At 68.0% G+C, this 25,083-nt stretch overlaps 1 protein-coding gene across 4 annotated transcripts; it reads left to right on the top strand.

Moving 5' to 3' along the window:
- Positions 1–230: 230 nt before the first annotated feature.
- Positions 231–23,263, top strand: IQCE (IQ motif containing E; the record flags this gene model as incomplete). Of its 4 annotated transcripts, none has more annotated exons than XM_079771395.1 (22): positions 346–396; positions 2,783–2,830; positions 5,673–5,718; positions 5,976–6,101; positions 7,195–7,265; positions 10,320–10,433; positions 10,528–10,578; positions 11,085–11,155; positions 12,356–12,428; positions 12,651–12,700; positions 13,570–13,733; positions 14,420–14,475; positions 15,085–15,320; positions 16,509–16,613; positions 17,880–17,970; positions 18,435–18,593; positions 18,896–18,919; positions 19,341–19,451; positions 19,769–19,890; positions 20,716–20,807; positions 21,716–21,781; positions 23,097–23,263. In XM_079771395.1, the coding sequence occupies exons 1-22, from the start codon at positions 361–363 to the stop codon at positions 23,261–23,263; spliced, it is 2,079 nt and encodes a 692-aa protein (XP_079627521.1). In that variant the 5' UTR covers positions 346–360. The 4 variants fall into 4 exon arrangements, with proteins under 4 accessions (XP_079627520.1, XP_079627521.1, XP_079627519.1 ...); XM_079771393.1 differs by lacking the exon at positions 23,097–23,263 and adding an exon at positions 21,964–23,080; XM_079771394.1 differs by lacking the exons at positions 21,716–21,781; positions 23,097–23,263 and having other exon boundaries at positions 231–396; positions 20,716–21,461.
- Positions 23,264–25,083: the final 1,820 nt, after the last annotated feature.

Raw genomic sequence — 25,083 nt, forward strand, 5'->3', positions numbered from 1 at the left:
TCCAGGCGGCGCTCTGGCCGTCCCCTCGGGTGAGGAACGGGCACAGAGGCTCCCTCCGGCCCGCGACCAGCTCACAGGCTTCCCGCGGGATGGACGGCGACGCCGTGTGGGCTGCAGGGCCCGGAGGCCGGGATCCCGCCCCGCCCCTCCGGGAGCGCTGCCGGTCGGCCCGCCCGCGGCGGGGGGGGGGGGGGCGCATGCGCACTGTCTGCCCGGCTCGCCCGGCGCCACATCCGGGGCCCGCGCGGTTGCCATGGCAGCGGGGTCGCGGCGGGCGCGCGGACGGGTCTTGAGGTTGCGGGCGGACAGGCGGCCCGCGGAGCCTCAGAACCGGACCGCCGCGCCCGCAGCGCCACAGCCATGTCGCTGGGCACCGGGGATCCGGCTTCGGAGACGGTAAGCGCGGTGGGCGGGCCTCCTCGCTCCCTCCCGCTCGCGGGCCTGCCGGCGGGGGCGGGGGCGGGGGCCGGGCCGGGCCGGGAGGGGCGCACGCCGCGGCCGCCGGTGACAGCTGCCGGGATTGTTACCGCATAAGAGCGGCCCGCAGCCCCCGCCCACGTGCGGGCGGCAGGGCATCGCCGCCCCTCGCCCGGCCTCCAGCACCCCGGACCCCGCCCGCCCTTGCACAGGCCGCCGCTTCCAGGAAGTCCTCCTGGACGCAGCGCCCTCGCCTGGGCGCCTGGGAGGCCAGGCGTGTGCGGTGCCCGCGATCGCGGCCCGCGGGTGACGGAGCTCACTGTGTAAGTGTTCGCCCACCCGGGGCCTCTAGGGCCGAGCCATCCATCCCGGTGTGAGGGCTTCCCGGAGGCGGTGCCGCCCCGCCCCGCTCCCTGGGATGGGGACCGGCGGCTCTCACACTCCTTTTCCCGGGGCTCCCGGCCAGGACTGCCTGGGGGGTGTCTGGGAGCCAGGCGTTCCAGCGGGGAGAGCAGGCCGGGCGTCCCTGAGCTGTCAGGCGGGCGCAGAGGCTGTGGACGGGGTCGGAGCAGGTGCTCTGCGGGGTGGCCTGGGGTACCTGGAGCAGAGGGCAGCAGTGCCCAGGTCCTGAGGCGGGGAGCTGCGCGGGCTCCAGGGCCTGGGGGGGCAGGCAGCTGGATGGGGCCTGACCTCGTGCCCCCACCCCGGGAGCCGCTGAAGTTCCCGCTTGTCCCTGGGGTCAGGGGCCCTTCTGTTCCTGCCTGTTAGCGCTCCTCCATCTCTGAAAAGTAACTTCTGGGGTCGTGATGCCCATTGGAGAAAACGTGGAGAATTACCGGGAACCTAACTACCCACCGAAAACCAATCGGTGTGTCTATTTCCTGCCCGATCTTCTTTCGAAGCATCTTTTTTTTTTTTCATACAGTTTTAAAAATTGAGACATTTATACTGTTTTGTAACCTTTGCCACTTAGTTTGTTGTTAGCATTTTCCCATATCCACACATTTCTAAGAACATGATTTTATTTATTTTTTAAATATTTATCACTACTTGATAACTTTATCTGTTCTTTGTAACGACATCTGTGAATCAGCTTCAATCTTTTTTTTTTCAATCCTCACCCGAGGATATTTATCCGTTGATTTTTAGAGAGAGTGGAAGGGAGAGGGAAAGAGAGAGAAACATCGATGTGAGAGAAGCACATTGATTGGTTGCCTCCTGCACGAGCCCCGACCAGGGCCAGGGATGGAGCCTGCAACCAAGGTACGTGCTATTGACCAGAATCGAACCCGGGACCCTTCGGTCCGCAGACCAACGCTCTATCCACTGAGCCAAAGCGTCCAGGGCTCAAAAACGTGATTTTAAGTATTCGAACCTGTGGCTACCCCCTGTTTTATTGATCATTTCCCTGCTTTTGCTCCCTCCCTTTCATGGTTTGCTATTAGAAACGCTCTTTCCCATGCGTTTGTTAAGCCCCTTATACATGCCAGGCTCTGAGGGCACCGGGAGACGCAGCCGGGGGCACAGGCGGGCAGTGGTTTCTCCGCTGAGCCGGGACCTGTTCACCAGACGGGGACCTCCGCGGGCAGGCTGTCCGGCCGGCCCAGGCCCAGCCCCGGCGTTCCTCAGCGCAGAGCCGCCCGGCTCTCCGGTCACTGACTTCCCAGCGCTCACCACCGGGGGGCCCTCACCTCCTGGGCTGCGACAGGCCCACTCGCAGGGCCCCAGGGTGCCATGGAGCCTGGGCGTGACCACGTGATTTAAGAGCCAAGCCGGGGACAGGGTCAGGGTTTCAGGCTTTTAGCCTGACCTCCTAGGGGTCCCTCTCGGGTCAGCAGAAGCTCCTTGTTGGTCAGAGGCTGTGTGTGAGGCCCTAGACCAGCCCTGTTTACCCTTTACCATGGCGTGGCCACCGTGCGGCAGGGGCCAGGGCCTGGACCCCATCAGCCGGCCCCGACCTCACTCCCTGGCCAGGCCGGCCCTGGACCGGGACGCGGGGCCTTCGTTAGCCCACTACCTCAGGGACGCGTGGGCTTCACGGGGCTTTGGCTTGCTCTCACTGGGAGATGGTCACGGGTCCTGGAGCTCTGATGGAAGGTGAGCGAGAGAACGTTACACACGTGGGACACGAAAGAAGCACTTCCCACAGGGACCGGTTCTTGATCCAAAGTCCCCAGCGACGGGACACGCTTGCCGGGCTGAGGGACGGGGGCGTTTTTGCTCTGTGTCCCCGCCCGTCCCTCCTGGCATGGCCGAGCAGCCTGCTGGCGGCTCTCACGGGCGGGTGTTGGGGTTCCTGCCTCAGCGGGTGACTGCGGGGGCCAGGCAGGTGCCTTGAGGTTCCCTGTCTGCTCTCTTCCTGCAGGGAGATGACAGTCTGTCCGCGGTTACCTTCGACTCCGACTGTGAGACGGTGAGTGGGATCGGGAGGCCCCGCGTGTCCCGTGCTGGTGACTTCCCTTCCGCACACTCCGCACGCGTGTGCAGCGGGCGCTCCCCCCACGGCTGTGTGTAGACCTGGAACACGGATTCCGGATGCCTTTGAAAAGGGGCAGGTCTTTCGTTGAGTAACTGAGATTGTAAGTTTCAAGCTTGTTTTCAGAAGTCAGTCCTGAGCAGTGGGCAGGTTCCCACCCTGCATCTGGTTTGCCCCCCCCCTCCAGGCCCCCAATTCTGACACGTGATGGGAGGGAGCAGGGCTCGGGGTGAGGTCAGGGCAGCTGTGTGGGAGAGGATGCTCTGAGCTGCACAGCGGGGTCCTGGCCGGTCCCAGCCCAGGAAGCGTAGACAGCAGGTCGGGCAGGTCTGGCCCGAGGGCAGCTGCGGCCCCTCGGCCCCCTGGGTTGTTTGGAGAATGGACCGGCTCCCTGTGCCGGTGGGAGAGGGGGAGCCGGCTCCCTGTGCCGGTGGGAGAGGGGGAGCCGGCTCCCTGTGCCGGTGGGAGAGGGGGAGCCGGCTCCCTGTGCCGGTGGGAGAGGGGGAGCCGGCTCCCTGTGCCGGTGGGAGAGGGGGAGCCGGCTCCCTGTGCCGGTGGGAGAGGGGGAGCCGGCTCCCTGTGCCGGTGGGAGAGGGGGAGCCGGCGCCCTGTGCCGGTGGGAGAGGGGGAGCCGGCTCCCTGTGCCGGTGGGAGAGGGGGAGCCGGCGCCCTGTGCCGGTGGGAGAGGGGGAGCCGGCGCCCTGTGCCGGTGGGAGAGGGGGAGCCGGCGCCCTGTGCCGGTGGGAGAGGGGGAGCCGGCGCCCTGTGCCGGTGGGAGAGGGGGAGCCGGCGCCCTGTGCCGGTGGGAGAGGGGGAGCCGGCTCCCTGTGCCGGTGGGAGAGGGGGAGCCGGCTCCCTGTGCCGGTGGGAGAGGGGGAGCCGGCGCCCTGTGCCGGTGGGAGAGGGGGAGCCGGCTCCCTGTGCCGGTGGGAGAGGGGGAGCCGGCGCCCTGTGCCGGTGGGAGAGGGGGAGCCGGCGCCCTGTGCCGGTGGGAGAGGGGGAGCCGGCTCCCTGTGCCGGTGGGAGAGGGGGAGCCGGCGCCCTGTGCCGGTGGGAGAGGGGGAGCCGGCTCCCTGTGCCGGTGGGAGAGGGGGAGCCGGCTCCCTGTGCCGGTGGGAGAGGGGGAGCCGGCGCCCTGTGCCGGTGGGAGAGGGGGAGCCGGCGCCCTGTGCCGGTGGGAGAGGGGGAGCCGGCGCCCTGTGCCGGTGGGAGAGGGGGAGCCGGCGCCCTGTGCCGGTGGGAGAGGGGGAGCCGGCGCCCTGTGCCGGTGGGAGAGGGGGAGCCGGCGCCCTGTGCCGGTGGGAGAGGGGGAGCCGGCGCCCTGTGCCGGTGGGAGAGGGGGAGCCGGCTCCCTGTGCCGGTGGGAGAGGGGGAGCCGGCGCCCTGTGCCGGTGGGAGAGGGGGAGCCGGCGCCCTGTGCCTGTGGGAGAGGGGGAGCCGGCGCCCTGTGCCGGTGGGAGAGGGGGAGCCGGCGCCCTGTGCCGGTGGGAGAGGGGGAGCCGGCTCCCTGTGCCGGTGGGAGAGGGGGAGCCGGCGCCCTGTGCCGGTGGGAGAGAGGGAGCCGGCGCCCTGTGCCGGTGGGAGAGGGGGAGCCGGCGCCCTGTGCCGGTGGGAGAGAGGGAGCCGGCTCCCTGTGCCGGTGGGAGAGGGGGAGCCGGCTCCCTGTGCCGGTGGGAGAGGGGGAGCCGGCTCCCTGTGCCGGTGGGAGAGGGGGAGCCGGCTCCCAGCGGGCATTCCAGCCAGGCCACTGCCCCCATGGCAGCGGACTCCCCACACCTCACTCCCCCAGTTCTGCGGGCCGTTGTCTGACGGCAGGGCCATTGCAGGGTGAGGAACTGTCCCCCAGCTGCTGAGGGACGGGCCCAGCAGTCTCGGCTGAGGTCCAGCTGCCTGGGACAGACCTGGTGCCTCCGCCGAGGCCAAGCGAGGGGTCCCTGCGGGGAAGCCTGAGGACACGGGCGGAGGGGCCTTCCCGGCCACAGGGCCCGAGGCGGGCAGCCCACGGGCGCAGCTCTGTGTCAGCACCCTGCTTGCCCCACCGGCTCTCCAGACACGCTCCCTCTTTTCCTGGTCACGAGGTCTCAGCTGCCTGCGCCCACCCTGGGGACAGTCACACCGCCATCCAGGCCTGAGGACGCTGGGGTGGGCAGGTCTGCCATTTGTGCAGCGTTTCCAACTGAATTTAAGGCCCCACATCCCCCCTATCTGTGATGTGACTGGAGCCACCCTTAGCTGCAGCCCACGGGGGCACCCCCTGAGCCACATGGGCCCCGGGTTCGGTGGCACCCCTGAGCCACGTGGGCCCCGGGTTCGGGCACCCCCTGAGCCACATGGGCCCCCAGTTCAGTGGCACCCCCTGAACCACATGGGCCCCAGGTTTGGGGCACCCCCTGAACCACGTGGGCCCCGGGTTTGGGCACCCCCTGAGCCACATGGGCCCCGGGTTTGGGCACCCCCTGAGCCACATGGGCCCCGGGTTCGGGCACCCCCTGAGCCACATGGGCCCCAGGTTCAGTGGCACCCCCTGAACCACATGGGCCCCAGGTTCGGTGGCACCCCCTGAACCACATGGGCCCCAGGTTCAGTGGCACCCCCTGAACCACATGGGCCCCAGGTTTGGGGCACCCCCTGAGCCTGTGGGCCTTGCTCTGCTCGGTCTGCTCAGCCCGCAGGGCAGTCTCCCCATCGCTGCCCTCGCCCCCACCCTGAGCAGCCAGGGCTTGGCCGGCTGGGGCCGGGGAGAGGCTCACCTGCTGCTCCCGGCTCTCCTTTCTCCCAGAAAACAAAGAGGAAAAGTGCCCATAAACCTCCACCCACATCGCCCAGTAAGTAGGCCGGGCTGCCGCTGGCTCCCAGGTGACCTGGGGAGGTGGCTGCTGGGGCGGGGCGTCCTGGGTCCTGGGAGGGAGACCCCGAGTTGGGGGGGGGGGGCGGTCCGGCCCAGCAGCTCCTGAGCGGTGGCCGAGCCTTCCGCCAAGCCCGCGTCCTGGGCCCCCGGCTGGGTTTCTCCGCTCGGGGCTCAGCCGTCTGGGAGGAGCGCGGTGAGGCCGGTGCGCTGCCCTGACCCTGCGCTGGCTTCCAGAGTCGCCGTATTACTGCAAGCCGAGGACCGCGGCCGGGCGGCCCCTGCGGACGGCGGCCAGCATGCCCCTGGGAAGCAGGACGGCCCTGACGCCGCAGAGGCTGTGGCTGGGAAGTGCCAAGCAAGGTCCGTGGTCCCGGCAGCACCTGCGGCCTGAGGGCGGGCGGCGTGGCGGGCGGGTGGGAGAGGGTTTTAAGGTGACTTGTCTGGAAGGCTCACATGAACCTTGAGACGTCGAGCCTCCTGGCTTTTACGGAACAGAGCGTGGTTGGGGACGGCCTCCGTGGGCGACACTGTCCTGGGTCTGTGCTGGCGGCGCCCTGCCCTGCGCGGTCCGGGGTCAGGAGTGTGTGAGCGGGCGGGCAGCGCTCTGATGGCAGCGGCAGCGGGACTTGGCCGTGGGAGCGCAGCGGCGCACACCGGGCCCTCCTCCCTGAGGGCCGGCGGCTGAGCCTTCCGCCGGGGGCGGGTCAGAGGAAAGCCTCCATTTCCCCCTGGGACCCGCAGTGGCCGCCCCCGGCCAGCAGGAGGGCACTCCCTGGAGGCAGGCTTGCCTGGGGGCAGCCCCCGCCCCACCCCCGCCAGCACCCCAACCACCTGCCGGAGGTGCTGAGAGCAGAACGTTCAGACCTCAGGCGTTCCCCAGCAATGGGGAGCACGGGGCGACCGCGACTGAGCAGGAGCAGGAAGGGGTGAGAGTCGGGGCTTCCTCTATGGAGTGTCCCGAGGACAGTGACCCCGAAAGTCCATTCTGCCCCCGGGAGGTGGCGCTCCTGACGGGATGGTGACTTCGTCCCAGGCTTCCCTGTTCCCGCCTCCCGCACAGTCTTAGTGGCGTCAGCTGTAGGAACGGTGCCGGGAGGACAGTGCAGATACGACGGAGAAGCCAGGTCTCACGGCGAGGGGGCTGTTCTCACCGCTCTGCCTCCTGTCGGGCCTCGCCCTGGGGGGGGGGGGGGTTGCTTGCTGTCTTTGTTTCCTTGGCTGTTTACAGGTACACGTGTCCCTTCTCCGCCGACTCCGCCCGGCCCTGTGCTCTGCCGCTCCCTCCTCGGCACGGCCGTTCCCATTCCTCTGGGGACACAGTTGTCATTGGACTAAAAGCTGGAAAGATTCCTGCTCCCTATTCAGGATGATTTTATTCGCTCCCGGGTTTTCCTAGACGTGGCCGAGAAGCTCCCTCCTTTCCAGGTCTGTCAGGGGCTTGTGTTTCCTCCAGGTCACGCCCCGGGGACGCCGGTCTACAGAGAGAAGGAGGACATGTATGACGAGATCATGGACTTGAAGAAGGTAGTGTCTACCTGCTCCTGGTGGGTTTCCACAGTGAACGCCTTCCCAGCCGTGACGGGAAAGCGGGGTCTGTGCTGGGCCTGGCCATTGAGAGAGCGTGAGCGTGACCCCGGGCTGGACCTGGTGGAGGACAGGCCCGCCGCCGTGTCTGCGCGCTGCCCTGCGCACCGGGAGGCGGGGACCTGCAGAGGCCTTTGCCCTGAGACCGGCCTGGCGATGCCAGCGTCGGTGTTTAATGTGGTCACCTCCCGTGTGTGTGTTTCTTTAGTGCTAACGGGGCGTTTCCCACGCGCTCGGCCGCTCCCACAGCTCACCGCTGTCATTGGTGGTGACCTTGAGACTCAGAGAGGTCGGTGGTCTGTCCAAGGTGAACACTCCAACCCACTGAGCCCCGGCCTGGGCCAGCTCCTCTCTAGCATAACGTTCTGACGGCATCTCTTCTCAGCCGTTTACTTGGACCTGCCTGTCTGGTTAGTTTAAAATGAGTTTCTGTGGCAGCACCTGAGTGCGTCCGGTTTGTAAACTGCTTTGCCAGTCTCTGTCTTCTAATTGGCCTGTTTAGATCACTTACATGTAATGGAGTTGTTGACACGTTAAGATTTAAGTCTTCCATTGTGTTTGGTGTGTGTGTGGCCTCATTGCCGCTGGACGATGGAAAGTCCTGGCCCTCAGTGGGCCGCCTCTGACCCCCACCCCTCCCCCAGGAGGAGGGCAGCACCTGCTGCAGCCCACGGGGCGCAGGCCCGCGCACTCCCCTTTGTGGCGGGAGGGCGCGTGCTTTCTGCGGTGCTTGCTGGGGCGGGCAGCTCTTGTCCGTCAGGCGCCCCCCCCCCCCCCCGCCCCGTTAGAGAGAAGGCTGTTCTTGCCGGTGCCCATCGGCTGGGCCGGGCCGGCTTCCCCAGCGCGTGGTGCCGGCCCCTGAGGCCCCAGCTGGCTGCCTTCCCCCACACGCCCAGAGCTGCGCCGGCAGGAGGCATAGGGACACGCGTGCTCCATGTTTTCGGAAGCAGTCCCATTGCTGGCTTCCTGACCTTCCCGTGACCGCGCGTCGCCTGACTAACCCGCTGAACACACGGCGTGGGCTGCCCGCTGGCCCCTCTGTGGGGTGTGCACTGGGCGTCCTGGGGTGGCCACGAGTCCCCTGGAGGGAGAGGGTGCTTCCTCATGTGCACATGGAAAGAACACGTGTCCTTGTGCCCACGGCCTTTTGGGTGGGAGAGTTCCTAGTTGCGTGGGGTGGCTCTGCCCCCCCCGCACTTACCCCCCGGTCGGTGGTGCCCTCGGTCTCCTTACTGTGACCCCACCTCCGCCCACCATGCTGTGTGCGCCGCTCACCGAGAGGAGCCGGGCACGGTGAGCTCGGTGCCCCCGCTGTCTGCGTGCACGCGACGTGTGAGCCGGTGTCTATGCTCAGTGTGTGTGCATAGTGTGTGCATGCATGGTGTATGTGTGCAGTGTGTGTGCACCATATGTGCTGGAGTGTGTGATATATGTCTGTGTGTGTACCTGGTGTATATGCGCACTCTGTGTGCATGGTATGCGTGTGTGGTGTGTGTGCATGGTGTGTGGTGTGTGCATGGTATGTGTACACAGTCTGATGTGTGTGCACGGTGTGTGGTGTGTGTGCATGGTGTGTGGTGTGTGTACACGGTGTGTGGTGTGTGTACACGGTGTGTGGTGTGTGTGCATGGTGTGTGCTTGTGGTGTGTGCACGGTGTGTGGTGTGTGTGCACGGTGTGTGGTGTGTGTGCACGGTGTGTGGTGTGTGTGCACGGTGTGTGCTTGTGGTGTGTGCACGGTGTGTGGTATGTGTACACGGTGTGGTGTGTGTGCACGGTGTGTGGTGTGTGTACACGGTGTGTGGTGTGTGTGCACAGTGTGTGCTTGTGGTGTGTGCACGGTGTGTGGTGTGTGTGCATGGTGTGTGGTGTGTGTACACGGTGTGTGGTGTGTGTATACAGTGTGTGCTTGTGGTGTGTGCACGGTGTGTAGTGTGTGTGCACGGTATGTGGTGTGTGTGCACAGTCTGTGGTGTGTGTGCACGGTGTGTGGTGTGTGTGCACGGTGTGTGCTTGTGGTGTGTGCACGGTGTGTGGTGTGTGTGCACGGTGTGTGCTTGTGGTGTGTGCACGGTGTGTGCTCGTGGTATGTGCAAGGTGTGTGGTGTGTGTACACGGTGTGTGGTGTGTGTACACGGTGTGTGCTCGTGGTGTGTGCAAGGTGTGTGGTGTGTGTACACGGTGTGTGGTGTGTGTACACGGTGTGTGCTCGTGGTGTGTGCACGGTGTGTGCTCGTGGTGTGTGCAAGGTGTGTGGTGTGTGTACACGGTGTGTGGTGTGTGTACACGGTGTGTGCTCGTGGTGTGTGCACGGTGTGTGCTCGTGTGTGCAAGGTGTGTGGTGTGTGTGTACGGTGTGTGCTTGTGGTGTGTGCATGGTGTGTGCTCGTGGTGTGTGCAAGGTGTGTGGTGTGTGTACACGGTGTGTGGTGTGTGTACACGGTGTGTGCTCGTGTGTGCATGGTGTGTGCTCGTGGTGTGTGCAAGGTGTGTGGTATGTGTACACGGTGTGTGGTGTGTGTGCACGGTGTGTGGTGTGTGTGCAAGGTGTGTGCTTGTGTGTGCACGGTGTGTAGTGTGTGTACATGGTGTGTGGTGTTTGTGCATGGTGTGTGGTGTGTGTACACAGTCTGTGGTGTGTGTGCACGGTGTGTGGTGTGTGTACACGGTGTGTGGTGTGTGTACACGGTGTGTGGTGTGTGTACACGGTGTGTGGTGTGTGTACACGGTGTGTGGTGTGTGTGCACGGTGTGTGGTGTGTGTACACGGTGTGTGGTGTGTGTACACAGTCTGTGGTGTGTGTACACGGTGTGTGGTGTGTGTGCACGGTCTGTGGTGTGTGTACACGGTCTGTGGTGTGTGTACACGGTGTGTGGTGTGTGTGCACGGTGTGTGGTGTGTGTGCACGGTGTGTGGTGTGTGTACACGGTGTGTGGTATGTGTACACGGTGTGTGCTCGTGGTGTGTGCACGACGTATGTCCTCTCTCTCCTCAGTCACTGCACATGCAGAGAAGCGACGCGGACCTGTTGCGGACGAAGCTCCGGCGCCTCGAGGAGGAGAGCAGCCGGAAGGACCGGCAGATTGAGCAGCTGCTGGACCCGTCCCGAGTGCGTGCCCGCCCGCCCGCAGGGTGCCCTGGCCAGAGGCGTGGCGGGCGCTGAGCCGGCCTGCGTGTCTTCACGTCTCGCTCTGCTCACACAGGGCCCGGATTTCGTGTGGACTCTGGGAGAGAAGAGGCCGGACGCTGGCTGGGTGAGTATCAGCTGCGACAGGACAGGCAGCCTTTCCCAAAACCTCACTTTAGGACCCGCCCCTGTGAGGCGCCTTCGCTCTAGAGCGCGCCGTGCGGTGAAGCAGGTGCAGCTGAGGGGCTCGGAGCTTCCTAAGACCCTCCTCCCGGAGCCCGGCCCCGCCAGACGCCGCTGAGGGCCTAGGAGGGGCCGGGAGGGGCCGGGAGGGGCAGGGAGAGGGTGGCTGAGCAGATCCCACGGGTGGAATCTGTTGTGGGAGACGCGGTCACGGGGCCTCCCCCCACTGAGCAAGCGCTGCCTGCCGCCGGCACCTGGTTCAGAGCAGGAGCCGAGCAGGAGCAGAACCTCCCCCCCCCACATTGTTTAATACACGGGGCACGCTGAGGGACCGGCGATGGGCGGGCCGGGGTGTGGGCAGTGCTGGGCCTCCGCGCACAGACACGGTCCCCTGGGCAGGCCAGGCTCAGAGGAGGGAGCCGTCAGCCTCGGGCGTGGGTTCTGCTGCAGGTCATCAACGGGCTGAAGCAGAGGGTCCTGCGGCTGGAGCAGCAGTGCAAGGACAAGGACAGCACCATCAGGTGCCGGGGGGGGGGGGGGGTGCACCACCTGGGGCTGCCACGGGGGGGGGGGGGGGGCGGCCTGCACCACCTGGGGCTGCCACGGGGGGGGGGGGGCGGCCTGCACCACCTGGGGCTGCCACGGGGGGGGGGGCGGCCTGCACCACCTGGGGCTGCCAGCGGGCGGGGCTGCCTCATGCAGTCTGGCATTGGCTCCAGGTTCTCAGGTGCAGCTTGACTTCCCGCCCACCCTCCTCTGTCCCAGGTCCCCCCTCCGTCCCAGGGCCCTCCTCTGTCCCAGGGCCCCCCTCCGTCCCATGTCCCCCCTCTGTCCCAGGGCCCCCCTCTGATCCAGGGCCCCCCTCTGTCCCAGGCCCCCCTCTGTCCCAGGGCCCCCCTCTGTCCCAGGTCCCCCCTCTGATCCAGGTCCCTCCTCTGTCCCAGGGCCCCCTTCTGTCCCAGGTCCCCCCTCCGTCCCATGTCCCCCCTATGTCCCAGGGCCCCCCTCTGATCCAGGTCAGGTCCCAGCTTTGTCTTCCACCAGAAAAAGAGAGTGAATATAGTCGTCTCCTGCAGGTGTCAGTAGGGAGCAGGGTTTTCCTTCCCTTTCCCGAGCTGCCACATTGGAGGCCTCTAGCCCCTGTGCTCACTCTTCACCTGCAGCAGGAACCTGTGGGTCTTGACACAAGAAGCCCTGATGCGTGGCTTGTCCCAGACCGCCCCCCCCCCCCCGCCGTCAGAGTTGGGATGGGAGCCCCTCCCGCTGTTGGCATTGGCTCAGGAAGCTCAGGCTCTGCTTTCCGTGCCCTCGTCCTCGTGTGCAGCGGTTCCCTCTCCGTTTCCTCTGAACTTGTCAGCTGAAGAAACGCGTGTGCTGCCCCGTGCTGCAGGGTCCTGCTCGGCTCCGCCTCTCGGGGGTGCCTCTGTCTGTCTGTCAGCAGCTGAGAAGGGGGACCCATGCTGGCGGGACGGGAGAAAGTACTTCTCTGGCCTGTTACGCTCTGCCCCCCGAGGCCCCGCTCAGGGCGCCCGTCCCCTCCCTGGGAGCAGCCGGCCGCCGGGAGGGGCCTGTGCTGCTGAGCAGTCTCCCGTCGGGAAAGGGTCTACGCGTGGCCGCCCGCGCCTGGGGCCTCAGCCCTCACTCCCGCCCTCTCCGAGGCCCAGGACCGGCCGCGTCTCTGTGCCGGGTGCTGGCTCTGCTCACTCTGAACTTGGTTTCAGCAAGCTGCAGACGGACATGAAGACCACGAGCTTGGAAGAGATGCGGATTGTCATGGAGACGTACTACGAGGAGGTGGGTGTCCTCTGCCCGGCGGGCGTGGGGCTGGTGGAGAGGGAGGGTCGCTGCTGGCTTCGGTGGCCACCCGGTGGCACAGTGGGGACCCCGTCCCCGGCCACCACGAACATGAGTCAGGCCAGAGCTTCCCTCTCGCACGGGGCAGGGCGGGCCTGTGGCTGCCGCTCCGGGGAGGCGTCCCGGGCGCTAGGGCTCAATGCCTTTCTCTCGCGTCCACAGATCCACCGCCTCCAGACGCTGCTGGCGAGCTCGGAAACGCCGGGACGCAAGTACGATGATCTCGTGTGACACTCACTCCTGCTGGGGTCCCTTCGCCGTGGTTACGGAGGTGCCCTCCGTTGCCCTGCTCACTGCCAACAGCATGGCCCTACGCAGTCACTGTCCACACCCACCGCAGCCCCCAGGGCGGCAGGCACTGCTTCCAGGCACCACGGGTGCTGGGGAGACATGGCGCAGGGGCGCGGGCTGTTAGACAGGGAAGCGCTGGCCCGCCTCGTAGCTCGCGGCCTCTGTGAGAGACGGTCCTGGAGCAGCCCCGAGCCAGGCCCGCCCCCTGCTCTGTGGGGGCAGGGAGTGCTGCAGGGCCGTCTGCAGGGCGCTGGGCGGTGAATGCCGCGCGGCTCGGGGCGGAGCAGTTCCCAGGGCTCCGCTCACGGCGCTGCAGGTGTTGGTCTCGGCGCCTCCCAGGTGCGAGCGTTCGTGGGGTCACACAGCCCTCGGCCCTCGGGGCTGCCTCCTGCGTGGGAACGTGGCCGCTGCGCGGGGGCCGCTCTGAGCAGTGAGCCGCTGACAGGAAGCCCCGAGCGGGACAGGCGGCGCTCAGCAGACCGCGGTGACACTCAGTGACCGAGGCTGAGGCTCGGGCGGCGGCGCCTGTCCGACCCGGCCGTGTCCGTGCTGACCAGGGCCCCTGTAAACGGGCTCGTGTGGGCGGACGGAGCCTGGGAGGGCTGAGGACCGCTCTGGGCTCTGGGAGGACGGGTGCGCATGCACCAGTGGCCGCAGCTGGGCCTCCACCACGGTGCCCGACGCAGGACGGAGCCCTCTGGGCTGACGGCTTGCTGACGGGGGTCAGAGTTCGCGTCCTGCGGGACTGCGGTTCTCGTCCGCGCGGAGCCTTAGCGGGTCCGGTTCGCAGGCCCGTGGTGGAGAGGAAGGCCGGCCTGCGGCGGCAGAGGAAGCTGAGTGGCGCGCTGCTGAGCCTGTCGCGCAGCGTGCAGGAGCTCACCGAGGAGAACCAGAGCCTGAAGGAGGACCTGGACCGCGTGCTCAGCAGCTCGCCCACCGTCGCCCGGACCAAGGGTACCGCCCGCGCCTCCCGGGCCCTTCCCCCCACCGCAAGGCCCGCCAGGGCAGGCACCTGCCACCGGGCGGCCAGCTGATGTGCCGGGATGTAACGAGCACCTGCTGTGCCCGGCTCTGGCCTGGGGGCTGGAGACGGCAGTAAACTGAAGCAGGCAGGTGCCCCCGTGGGTGACATCGTACCAGGGAGGGAGGAGCCAGCAGGTCAGGGTGGGCAGGCGGGATGAGGGCCGGGCAGGGCCTGCAGAGTCCTCGCAGGGGTTCAGGTGCCCTGGGGGCGGTCAGTGAGGTCGGGGCCGAGGCCTGGGCAGACCAAGGCCTGGTGGCCATCAGGGAGCAGGTGGCCGGGCGACATCACAGCACCTGTGAGTGAGCAGAGAGGGGCCAGGAGCGAGCGGTGACCTGGAGCAGGTGCGGGGGGGAGGGGGGTTCAGAGGCTGCGGATGGGGCGGCTGTGGGGCTGGCACAGTGGGGACCATGGCCTTGAAGAGCCTGCCAGGCAGACCCGGGGTCGCCTGAGGCCTAGGAGACAGGTGCCGGGGGCTCCACAGTGGGAGGGGCGGACTCCCCATTGCGGAGAAGCCCTTTGGAGCAGGAATCTGCCGCCTCACGGGGCCCAGGGCGGTGCCAGGCAGGGGCGGGGTGGCTGCAGGCCCAGCGTCCTTTACAGCCGGTGCTTCCGCCAGGGTGCGCGGAGTGGAGCAAGCCCCGGCTGCTGCGGCGGATCGCGGAGCTGGAGAAGGTGAGCGCCTGTCAGCGTTACTGCCTGGTCAGGGCCCGCCCTGCGCGGGGAGGAGATGGGGACAGGCAGGGCTTTGCTCCTGGACTTAGGGACTGAGCCGGGTGGCCCTGAGCATGGCTGCCTGCAGATGGGCGCAGTCCAGAGGGGGTAGGCCTGAGCGCCCCGCCGCGCGGGCCCCAGGTCGGGTGGGTGCAGAGGGCCCGGCGCCTCAGAAAGCCGCTGCACGTGCCCGTGTGGCTCCTCGCTGCCCACACGCCGCGGTGGTTTCCCTCAGCAGCGTGTGCTGCCTGAGCTCACGGAGACGTGCCCGGCCGCATGCACTGCCCTCTGCATGCCGACGTCAGACTGACGTGGCGCCCGAGCAGCCGGAGAACGGCTCAGGGCCGCCGCGCTGGTGGCTGAGCCGAGTAATCCTGTAACTTCACATGGTTAGAAGCGAAACGTATAACTTTGTAGTTTGGGGTGTTTTAAAACCAAGCTTGTTGGGAAGGAAAGGCCCAGGGGAGGCCCCGGGGCCAGTGGCCGAGCTTTTCCGGGCTGAGCGGTGCTGGCGCCCGGGATGGGGAGGTCGCTAGGCGTAACTCTAACAAGTGCCTGTGTCGCCCCCAGAAGATCAGTTCGATGGAAAGCCCCAAACCGCAGGCCTCGGACGGGGTCTGGTCAGACCCCCTGGCGCGCTCCGCGTCCAGCACGTGGGGGCACCGGCAGCCGCGCCCTGAGCCCCAGGAGGACAGCGAGCGCCCCCAGGACGGCGAGCGCCAGGAGGACAGCGAGCGTCTCCGGGGCGCCCTGCGGAGCCTGAAGGGCGAGCGGAAGGCCCTGCAGGCCCAGCTGCAGGAGAGAGAGTACGTGGCCCGGAGCCCGCTTCCCTGAAACGTGTTCTTCCGGGCTTACGCGCCCCCTGGGCCGGGGTGCTCGGCTCTCAGCAGAGTCTGAACCTCTGTTCCGGCTGCGAAACGCGGGCAGCGGGAGGGTGAGAGGACGTCCATTGGCCATATTGCGTCACTGAAAGAGGCCTTTAGGGCTCCTTAGGCTGAGCTGGGGGGGGGGACGCCCACATTCTCCTCTAACCCATGCAGAGGCCTACAGGCTCCGTCCCGTGTTTGACCCCTGCCTGACGTGTCAGACAGCCATGTTCTCTAGGCCCGGCTCTGCGAGAGCAATCCGAGCCGCGCGGCTTCTGAGACCGCGTCTCAGGCCCCGCCCACCTGAGAGCTGATTGGAGATGCGGCACCTCAGGCCCCGCCCACCTGAGAGCTGATTGGAGATGCGGCACCTCAGGCCCCGCCCACCTGAGAGCCGGTTAGAGATGCGGCACCTCAGGCCCCGCCCACCGGGGCTGGTTGGAGGCCGGGGGCCCAGACCAGGAATCTGGTGCCGGCTGAGACCCCCGGTGCCCGCGTGCACATCCAGGCCGGGAGGACTCGGTGGCTGAGTGCCCGCTGCTCTCTGACAGCGGAGGCCGCGCCCTGGCACCGCCTGCTGCTGCGCCTGCAGGGGAAGTCTAACTGCATCCAAGAGCGAGGTGGCGGCTTCCTGAAAGGCAGTGTGTCGGGAAGCTAACAGCCGGGCTGGTCGCTCTGAGGGCAGTGACGTCTGTGACGGCCCCTGCGCTGTCACGTGGCAGGGCAACAGCTGCTCCCTGAGCCCTGCTGTGTGCCCGCTCTGCCCACCACCCACGTGTGTGACCGGGCTTCCGGCAGAGGTCTCCTCTGAAAGCCCCGCCCTCAGCCACTCACCTGTGGGACAGGAGTGGCCACGTGGGCGCAGCTCCTCGGGGCGCCTGTCCCCAGGACGGGTGAGAGCAGGGCCTCGTCGAGTCTGCATTGCTCGCCACTGTCCCTGCACCTGCTCTCGCTGGCGGCGGCAGGTGTTCAGTGGCATGTGGCGGGCGCTCGGTCCATCCTGGCTCTGTCTCACCCTCTGCCCCTTGTCCGCCCGCAGTCGTGAGAAAGGGAGGGGGCTGCTTGCTGAGCACCCCTGCAGTGACGGCCGGCCGGGGGGCTGACCCGCATGTCTGGTTCTCTGTGCAGTTTGGAGGTGAGGCAGCTGCTCCAGGCCAAGGCCGACTTGGAGAAGGAGCTGGAGGAGGTGCGGCGAGGAGAGGAGGCCAGGCGAGCGCAGGAGGCGGCTCTGAGGTAAGCGACCAGGAGACAGCGGAGTGGCCCTCTCCTCCGGGCAGGCCAGTCAGCAAGCTGGCCCGGCACCCTGCCCACACCCTCCACTCCGCCGCCTCCCCCAGCCCCGCCGCACCCCCATCAGGCCTCCTGGGGACGGTGCCTCCCTGCTCCACCACAGCCCCAAAGCGAAGCAGCCAAATGTCCATGGCGGGTGAATAGAGAAAGACGGAGGTGTCCACACCGGGGAACAAGAGGGACGCAGTCTGACATGCACCACAGCATGGATGGGCCTCAGACCGTGTCCACGGGAGCGGCAGGCAGACAGGCCGCCGAGGACCCCGGCACGTCCAGAGCAGGCCGGGCAGGGCAGAGAGTGGTCAGTGGTTGCAGGGCTAGGCCAGGGCGTGGGGGTGACGGGCGGGTGCAGGGCTCTGGGCTCCCCAACACCGTGAATGTACTGGACACTGGCTGTGCGCTTTAAAACAGTGGCTTTTACAGCAATGAGAAACGCCCCCACGAGGTAGAGCAGAAATCTGAGCAGAAACACTTAGCACTCAGAGTGATTACTAAGACAGGTTGCTAAAATAAACTTTATTTTTACAAAAGTTTATTCTTAAATGTACACAAGACAGCACTTCCTTCCAGCTGTAGTGGCAGGAGATGCCAAAGCAGGAGGGCAGTCAGGGTCACCATCGCCCCAGGCCCAAGGGACAGCGCACTTCGGCCCGATTCCTACCCCACCTGTGGCCGGCCCTCCCCCAGCGGAGGCCTCCCCGCGGCCTCGCCTTCAGCGCCTCTTCTTGCTTCTGGTCAAACTCCTGTCTTCTCTCTCCTCCGTCTCTGTGGCCTGCTTCGTGGCTGCTTCAGGGGCTGCTTGCCACCTTCACAGCGGACACGGCCCCCGCCGCCCCCCCACCGCCTCCCCCGCCCCCCCCCCCCGCCTCCTGCCGCCAGAACCGAAGTGAACATTTGTTCTCAGGGGAAAGGCCAGCTGGGGGGGCCAGAGGGGCGGGTCCCAGCAGAGGCTTTCGCTCTTTGGCCGCGGCGGGACGCGCTTCCTGTGCACGTTGCTTGCTTACACCCACCGAGCACCTGCTCGCACCCGCGCAGTCAGCGCCTCTTCCGTTCTCGCCTGGCCGGAGCGGTGCTGGGGTGCCACCACATGCCCGTGTGGGTGCTGCGTGGCGGCTGGGCCCCCACCACTCGTCTGCTGCCGGATGTCCACACGCGGACGCTGCGCGCTGCGTGATGGCAGAACGGTGTCCCGTCCCCTTCCCACGCTAGGGAGGAGGTTCGAGCACTGACCAGGCGGTGCCAGGACCTGGAGGCAGCGAAGGAGGAAGAGGCAGACGACCCCACGGAGGGGACCCCTGAGGTACGGCCTCTCCGGAGCCTTTCTCTAGCCACGCGTCCCACGGAGCCCGCCCTCTGGGGTGAGGACATCGTGGTGGTGGCTCCTTTGGAGCGGGGTCCTTGTGGGCCATGCGTGCGGACCCTGAGTGGCACCGGTCAGGCTCTCTGATCGTCACGGAGCCATTGCTTCTTTCTCCTTCCAAGCCGAGCTAGGAACCTGCCTTCACCCCAGCAGGCCCGCGTTTGTAACAGCGTCAGCAAAAGGCCAAGGGCCCTGGGCAGCAGGCGTCCTTGCGCTGTGCAGAGCCACTGGGCTGCCCGCGGGCTGTCCGGGAGAGCGCCCCGAGGGCCCGCTCAGCGAAGACCCGCCTGTGCCCCAGCCCGTGCGGTCCCTCCGGAGCGTCCACTGGGCGTGCGGGCACAGACCTCTCCGGCACCGGCACAGGCTGTCGGGGCCAGTGACCCCTACACCGTGGTTCCCTGCAGGCGCCGGAGGAGCCCCGGCCTGCCAGCAGTCCCCCTCAGCAGGACCCGGAGCCCGGCACCAGCGAGGACAGCCCGTCCCAGCCCTGCGCCTGCTCGGAGCAGCGGAGACACGCGGCCGCCCGCACCCTGCAGGCCCGGTGGAAGGTGTACAGGCGCCAGGTGAGGGCTCCGGGGCCTGCGGGGCTGCACCCACCAGGGGGTGCTGAGGCCCCTGCCAGCTGCCGGCCCACCGTCACCGGGCCCCTCAGACGGGCGGGCCTGTGGTCGGTGCAGGAGGACGAGGGAGACAGAACAGAGGGGTGAGCGCTCGCCATGGCAGGGGCAGGGGCTGGTCCCAGGCCTGGCAGCTGGCAGAGCGGGCACCCCCCCCCCCCCCGTGACTGGCAGGGGCAGGACCAGGGAACGGGCTCCAATGTGAGGCGTTGACCCTCGCGCCAGCTCAGGCCTTGTCTCTGTTTCAGAAGAGAGAGGCCGCGCTGGACCAGGTGAGCAGGTTTGGGTCCCGCTTTCAGAGGTGAGCGTGGGGCGGGCTCCGGGCAGCTCAGTCCTGGTCCCCGCGGAGTCCGACCGGGAGGCCGGCTGCGGCACCAGCCTGCGACAGCGCAGCGCGAGGTCGTGTGGCCGCTCCTCGGAGGTGCGCGTGGCGGGTGACGTGGAGGAGCGGCCACAGGACACCGGCCGCGGTTCACGCGCACGCTGAGCCGCCGGGGGTCGCGGTCACGGTCACGGGGCTCTGTCTGTGCCCGGAGGTTCTGGGGAGAGAGGCGCTGTGAGTCTCGGTGACCGTGCGGTCGGACGTGAGGGACGCCCTGCCTCTGCTCTCGGAGCTTCCCCCCGAAATCTCCCCTGGTCCCCACCCGCCACCTCCTGGGCAGTAACCTCACCTCCGTCCTCTCTCCCTGCCAGGCGGCCACGGTGCTCCAGGCGGCCTTCCGCGGACACCTGGCTCGGGCGAGGCTATTGACGAGCCCAGCGTGTGGTCCCAGACCTCCCAGTGCGCCCGGCCTCCCCAGCCAGGTACCCCCTCCCAGCCTCCGGTCCTGCCTCGCCCCAGGTGGTGCTCCCTCCCTCCCGGCCCTGCAGGCCCCGCCTGGCGCTCCCTGGCGCCCAGTTACATCCGGCAGGAGGTCCTTGTTGCCGTTCGGATGGGAGCTTAGACAGGAGCGGGTGCGCCTGTCCTCGGGGAAGTGGCGAGGGGTCCTCTGAAGGGTCTCGAGCCAGGAACTGACCTGCAGCCGGAAACTGCTGCCTGGAGAGTAGGAGCCGAGCCCCTGACGGAGCTGTGCCCCCCGAGGGCGGGCAGTTCTCAGGGCTCGCCCGTCGTTACTCCGCAGAGCCCTCCCTCACCCCGCCCTCCGAGCCCCGTGGTCCAGGCCGAGGGCGACCCCAGGCAGGAGGCGGCCGTCACCCTCATCCAGTCGGTCTTCCGGGCACACCTGGCACGGGTCAGGCCCAGGTAAGCGGCCTGGCAGGCCCGCCTGCTCCGTGTCCCCAGCACAGGTGCGCCCGGCACAGGTGCGCGTGGGGGTCTGAGGGGCCAGAGCAAACGCCGCACCTGCTGAAACCCGCCCCCGTGCCGTGCAGGCGGGTGGCCCCGTCCTGGTCAGACGGGCGGGTCAGGCAGGAGAGAGAGACCCGTGGGGCTGGCAGAGCCCAGCTTGTGGACTGGCTGCCCCGTGTCCCAGCGCATCCCCCTTTCTGAGGAACCGCGCCCCCACCCCGCCCCCAGGCTCAGGGCCTCCTGCAGCCACACCGTCCTGAGGAATCAGTGCCGTTGCTGGTCACGCTGCCCCTCGGGCAGGACTCCCACTACGAGCACTCAGCCCCTCTGAGCGAACTCGGGCCACAGGTGGGGTCCACAGCGAGGCTCCGCGCCGGCCAGTGTGTGCTCCTGGGAAGCGCAGGCCCCTCCCGGTCCCGCGGGCGCTGCTCTCCCCCCTCCACACACCTCCGCGTCTCGGCCTGCGTGTTAGGCCCGCAGCTTCTCCATGCAGAGGGGCAGCCACGTCAGAGCCACACGGGCCGGCTGCGTACGACCGTGGCGGGTCCCCCCGGGCACTCAGCCAGCGGGAGGTGGATGGCGGCCTCACCCCGAGACAGCAGGGAGGGGTGTCTGAGGTCCGGCCTCAGCGAGCATGCGGGAGGCTGACCGAGGACTCGGGGAGCCCCCACGGCCAGCTGTGTCAGGATGGGGTTCGGCCGGGGCGCAGCTACCTGCTGCCCGCCCTGTCGGGCCAGTGGCCCCGGAAGCCAGCGAGCCCAGCTGCGGTCTCTCTTCCAGTCCCGGGGCTCTCCCTGCCGCCTCCGCCAGGACACCTGCTCCGGCCACACTCAGCACGCCCTCCCCGCCAGCCCCCGCTGCGGCGCCTGCCGGTGAGTCCACGTCATGGCGTGTCGGTGCCAGGGCCACACAGCCCACCACCCGAAGCACAGGACATGGAGCGCGTGTGAGGCCTGACCCCCCGCCTGCAGACTCAGTCTCGCCTGGCTGGAGCCTCCCCCAGCCTCCCCGTCACAGCGCGCCCCTTCCCCGGGGGCTGTGGGAGGACAGGCGAGCCCCAGGCACTTCCTGGGGCTCAGAACCAACAGTCACCTGCAGGCCGGTCAGTCACCCGCAGGCGCCCGGTCCCCGCTGCGGCCCAGCTGCGAGCAGGCGTCCTGGCTTTGCGCTCGGCTCCAGCTGGGGGCCTCCCTCGGCCAGTGTCCCCGGGGCTGGGTTTTCAGTAAAGAATTGCTTCAGTTTCCTTTTCCGCTCAGGAAGGCCCAGGGGTGGCGGGACCCTGTGAGGTTGGAGCCCGGCGGGGCCACCATGCGAGGTGGCAGCTGGGAATTGCTTTCAGCCCCCAAATCCAGGGCTCCCTGCTGTCCTGGGGATCCTCCCACCTCGTCCTGCAACTGGGCAGCTCACCTCCACCTGCTGGAGGGGGAGGAGCCCGGGCGGGTGGAGATCTAAGCCTGCAGCCTCGGGCTGTGGGGGCTGTGGGAAGGCACGAGCAGGGCTGTGTCACCCTCAGCCTTTCCCAGGGGCGTCCTCGGTGGGAAAGATGAGTCGGAGGAGGCAGGCGGGCGGGCGGGGGCTCCCAGTCAGGGAACCTACAAAAGGCGGCAGCCCTCTGGGGCTCCGGGTGTCATGGAGGTGTAACGTGGTGTGAGTGGCCGGCACCTGTGCCCCTGGCCAAGGGGGCGCCTGAAGCGTTGATCTGAACGGAAGGTGCCGGGAGAACGGAGGGGGGCGGTGAGGGCCGCGCCCGGCGCTGACTGCTCTGGCCTGCGTGTTCCAGGTCAGGAAGACGGTGAAGCGAGCGGTGGGGACGCCGTGGAGGGCCCAGCCGCGCAGCCCTGCCCTGGTGAGTGGGAGGCCACGGGCAGCAGCAGCCGTGGGGGCAGGGAAGGAGGTGCCCTCGGCCCAGCACCCCTTCCCTGCAGGGGGTGGGGGGAGGAGAGGTTCCAGGACCAGCTGAGTCTGCACACAGCTCGCCCGGAATCCTCATCGGAAATCACGTCTTATCGTCTCCGTTGCCTTTTTCAGCCTTGTCCGGGCTCTGGAGCTCGAACCCCGGTATTCTCTCCAAACCTCCGTTTGTAAAGCTCAGCAGACAGTCCTGGGACCTGCCCCAGCCCCTGCACTGGGGCGCCGGGCTCCCCGGCCCAGCAGACCCCGTGTCGGCCTGGTCCTGTGATCGGGGCTGCGGTGTGCGCCCCCGCCTCGCGGCAGCCTGGCCTCCGCCACTCCCGTGTGCAGCCTGCTCCCCAGAACTGTCTGTGGGACAGGGCCCGGGGGCCCGCTCCGTCTGGTTGCCAGTGTTTTTAAGGGAAAAGGCCTGAGCTAACCTTGAATACTGTGTGGTTTTTTTGTTTCATTTTGTTAATCCTCACCCGAGGGTATTTTTCCATTGGTTTTAGGGAGAGTGGGAGAGAGAGGGAAAGACAGAGGAACATCATGTGAGAGAGACACATCGATGGGTTGCCTCCTGCACGAGCTGGGCCAGGGAGGGGCCTGCAACCAAGGTACATGCCCTTGACCAGAATCGAACCCGGGACCCTTCAGTCCCCAAGGTGACACTCTATCCACTGAGCCAACCCGGCCAGGGCGATGTTTTTATTTTCATAAGTTTCCACTTCGGTGATCATTTCCCCGAGAGTCCCAGAAGGAAGCCGATGCGGCGAGAGCCCCCCTCATCTCACCTCCGATCCCGCGAAGCAGAGCGCGAGAGCCCTCTCTGTGGGGCCCGCCCTCCACACCCGTCACCTGGGTCCCGGCCCCTCGCCTGGGGTGGCCGCTCCGGTGTGCAGGGGGCACACAGCTCGGAAGCCCCGGTGGCTGCTGGGTGGTCCTGCCTCCGCCCCGATGGGCGATGCTCAGGAGGAGGCTGGTGGCCCGGGCACAGCATCTGCCGCCACCGCCCGCCGGACCTGCTGCAGGGTGCTCAGGAGCCCCCACACTCAGCCTCCTGGTGCCGGTGCCCACAAGGCCTGTCGCACGGCGTTTGCGTGTCGGGAAGGCCAGTGTTCGGAGCTGAGCCGAGAGGCTGGGGTGGCGAGGCGGTGACGGGAGAGGCCATGGCGGTGTGAAGCGGTTAGGTCTGTCTGTCCGACCGCGTTTCCTGCCAGGAAGGGCAGTGGGGTGACCCCCCCCCCCCCCCCCGCCCTGGTTCCTTTCAGCCGAGTCCCCGCCCTCGTCTGCGCACTGGGAAGACGGCGACTCGGACGACTCGGACGAAGTCGTCATGGCTCCAGCTCTGCCCGCGAAGAGAAGCGCCCCCCTGCCCCCCGCCCTGGGTCCCTGCAGGCGCGCCGCCCACGGGGCCGCTCTGTCCACAGAGGGCTAGCTTAGGAGGAGGAAGCCGCTGGAGGACGGGCCCTGAGCCTGCGCGTCACTTTCTTAGGGCAGAACAGGACCTGCTCTCCCTCGGCACCGCCGGCTTCTGTGTGGCTGGTTTGTGGGAGGCCCGAGCGCCTTCTCCTCCCTGTGGGGCGGTGCTCGCCCCTGCCCGGCCCCGTTTCCGCAGGGTGGTCGGGGCGCACAGCCGGACGGACGGACGGGCCAGGAGCCGCCTTGGCCGGGAACGAAGCTTGTCGCACGGTCTGTGGGCGCCGAGCCGACCTTCCTCCTCCCCGCCGGCTGCTTGGTGCCCGGCTGAGGCGGCTGCTGCCCGAGCCTCGCTTTACCCGCCGGGGCTGTCGCTGGCGCCGGTCCGGAGCCAGTGGCCAGGAAAGTCCCGGCAGGTGCTGCGTGGTTCCGAGGCGCCCTCCGCCCAAAGCCGGCCTCTGGTGTCTGTCCCTCCGGCAGCTCCAGGCGATGGGCCTGAGGGGGCCTGCGGGGGCCGAGGGGCGGGCAGGCTCCGGGGCATCCAGGCCTGTGCACCCAGCCCCCAGGCCTGGCCACGGGCAGAGCTGGGAAGGGCAGGGTGAGCCCGCGGACTTGTGTCCTGGGCCGTGTGGATGTGTGTACGCCCTGGGCCCTGGCCTCCGCGTACACAGCCTCGACGCTGCCCCAGCACAGGCCGCGCCTCCCTGACTTTATGGGCGATGATATGGCCGTGCAGTGTGCAGCCTGCCTGTGGCCCTGGCCCCTCAGACCCTGCGGCTGTTCCCTGGAGATGGCCCGGCCCCTGCCAGGCACATGTGCAGGGCTGGGACCCAGGGCCCACCTCCACCTGCTGCCAGACTGGCCCCCACTCCCGGCACCCAGGTGGGCGCCAGCGCTGAGGCCCACAGCAGGCAGGGGGCAGGGCCTGCGTGAGCCTGGGGGTGGGACGTCGGAGGTAGCAAGAGGCTCCCTGGGGAGGCTGGCCAGGGCCCAGGAGCAGGGACGGGGCCTCAGTGAGCACCAGAGGTCCAAGGCCTGGTGTCGGGGGAGGGGTGGCTCTGGGATTTCCCCGCAGCCCCTGGGCATCACCTGGCCCTGTCAGCGAGCACACCTGTCCCAGACCCTGCCATCGGCCTGCGGAGCTGCGGGGGGCACCTGCCCACGGCCCGGGTGCGGGGACCACCCCTCAGGCTCCAGGGGCACCCCCTCGGGGCCCGGCTGGCTGTCTGTCCCACGGGGTCACCCTTAGCTCACATCCCCCTCTCGCACGGACAGACTACGGACTCGGGAGGCGGGCGCTGGCGGGAAGTGGCCCGACTCGGGCAGGAAGAGGAGGGGCTGCAGGCTTTGTGCGGAGCGTGGTCCCGGGAGGGTGCGTGGCGGGGACGGCCTGGGTGTCGCTGTGCTGGCCAGGGCTCGTCCGCGTGGGCAGGAGGAGGGGCGTGGCCCCGATGGCAGGCGCTGCTGTGCCCTGGCCGTCCCTGAGGAGGGGTGGCGTGGGAGAGGCAGGTGCCCGGCCCGGCCTGGGGGGCGGCCTCAGCCCCAGGGGCGCCCTGGGACCGGGTGGGCTGGGAGCGGGTCGCGCCGGTGGCTCGGGCTCTGAGGACCTGAGAGCTGACACAAACCTGCTGGCCCACCTCCGACCTCCCCGGCCCCGAGCAGCTGACCACCCTCCTGTCCTTAAAGCCCAGGTCCCCTCTGGAATGTGACCCGGGCGGGCGGGTCGCGGGCCGGCGTCCGTCTGTGCCAGTGTCCGGCTGGGGAGCGAGCGCCCCTGTGCTCATGCCGCGGCCTTTGTGAATAAAAGCGGTTTGCCGTGTTTGTCATCGCCCAGAAAGC

This window comes from Cnephaeus nilssonii (assembly GCF_951640355.1).
Source record: "Cnephaeus nilssonii genome assembly, chromosome: 5".
In the NCBI taxonomy this organism is placed as follows: Eukaryota; Metazoa; Chordata; class Mammalia; order Chiroptera; family Vespertilionidae; genus Cnephaeus; species Cnephaeus nilssonii.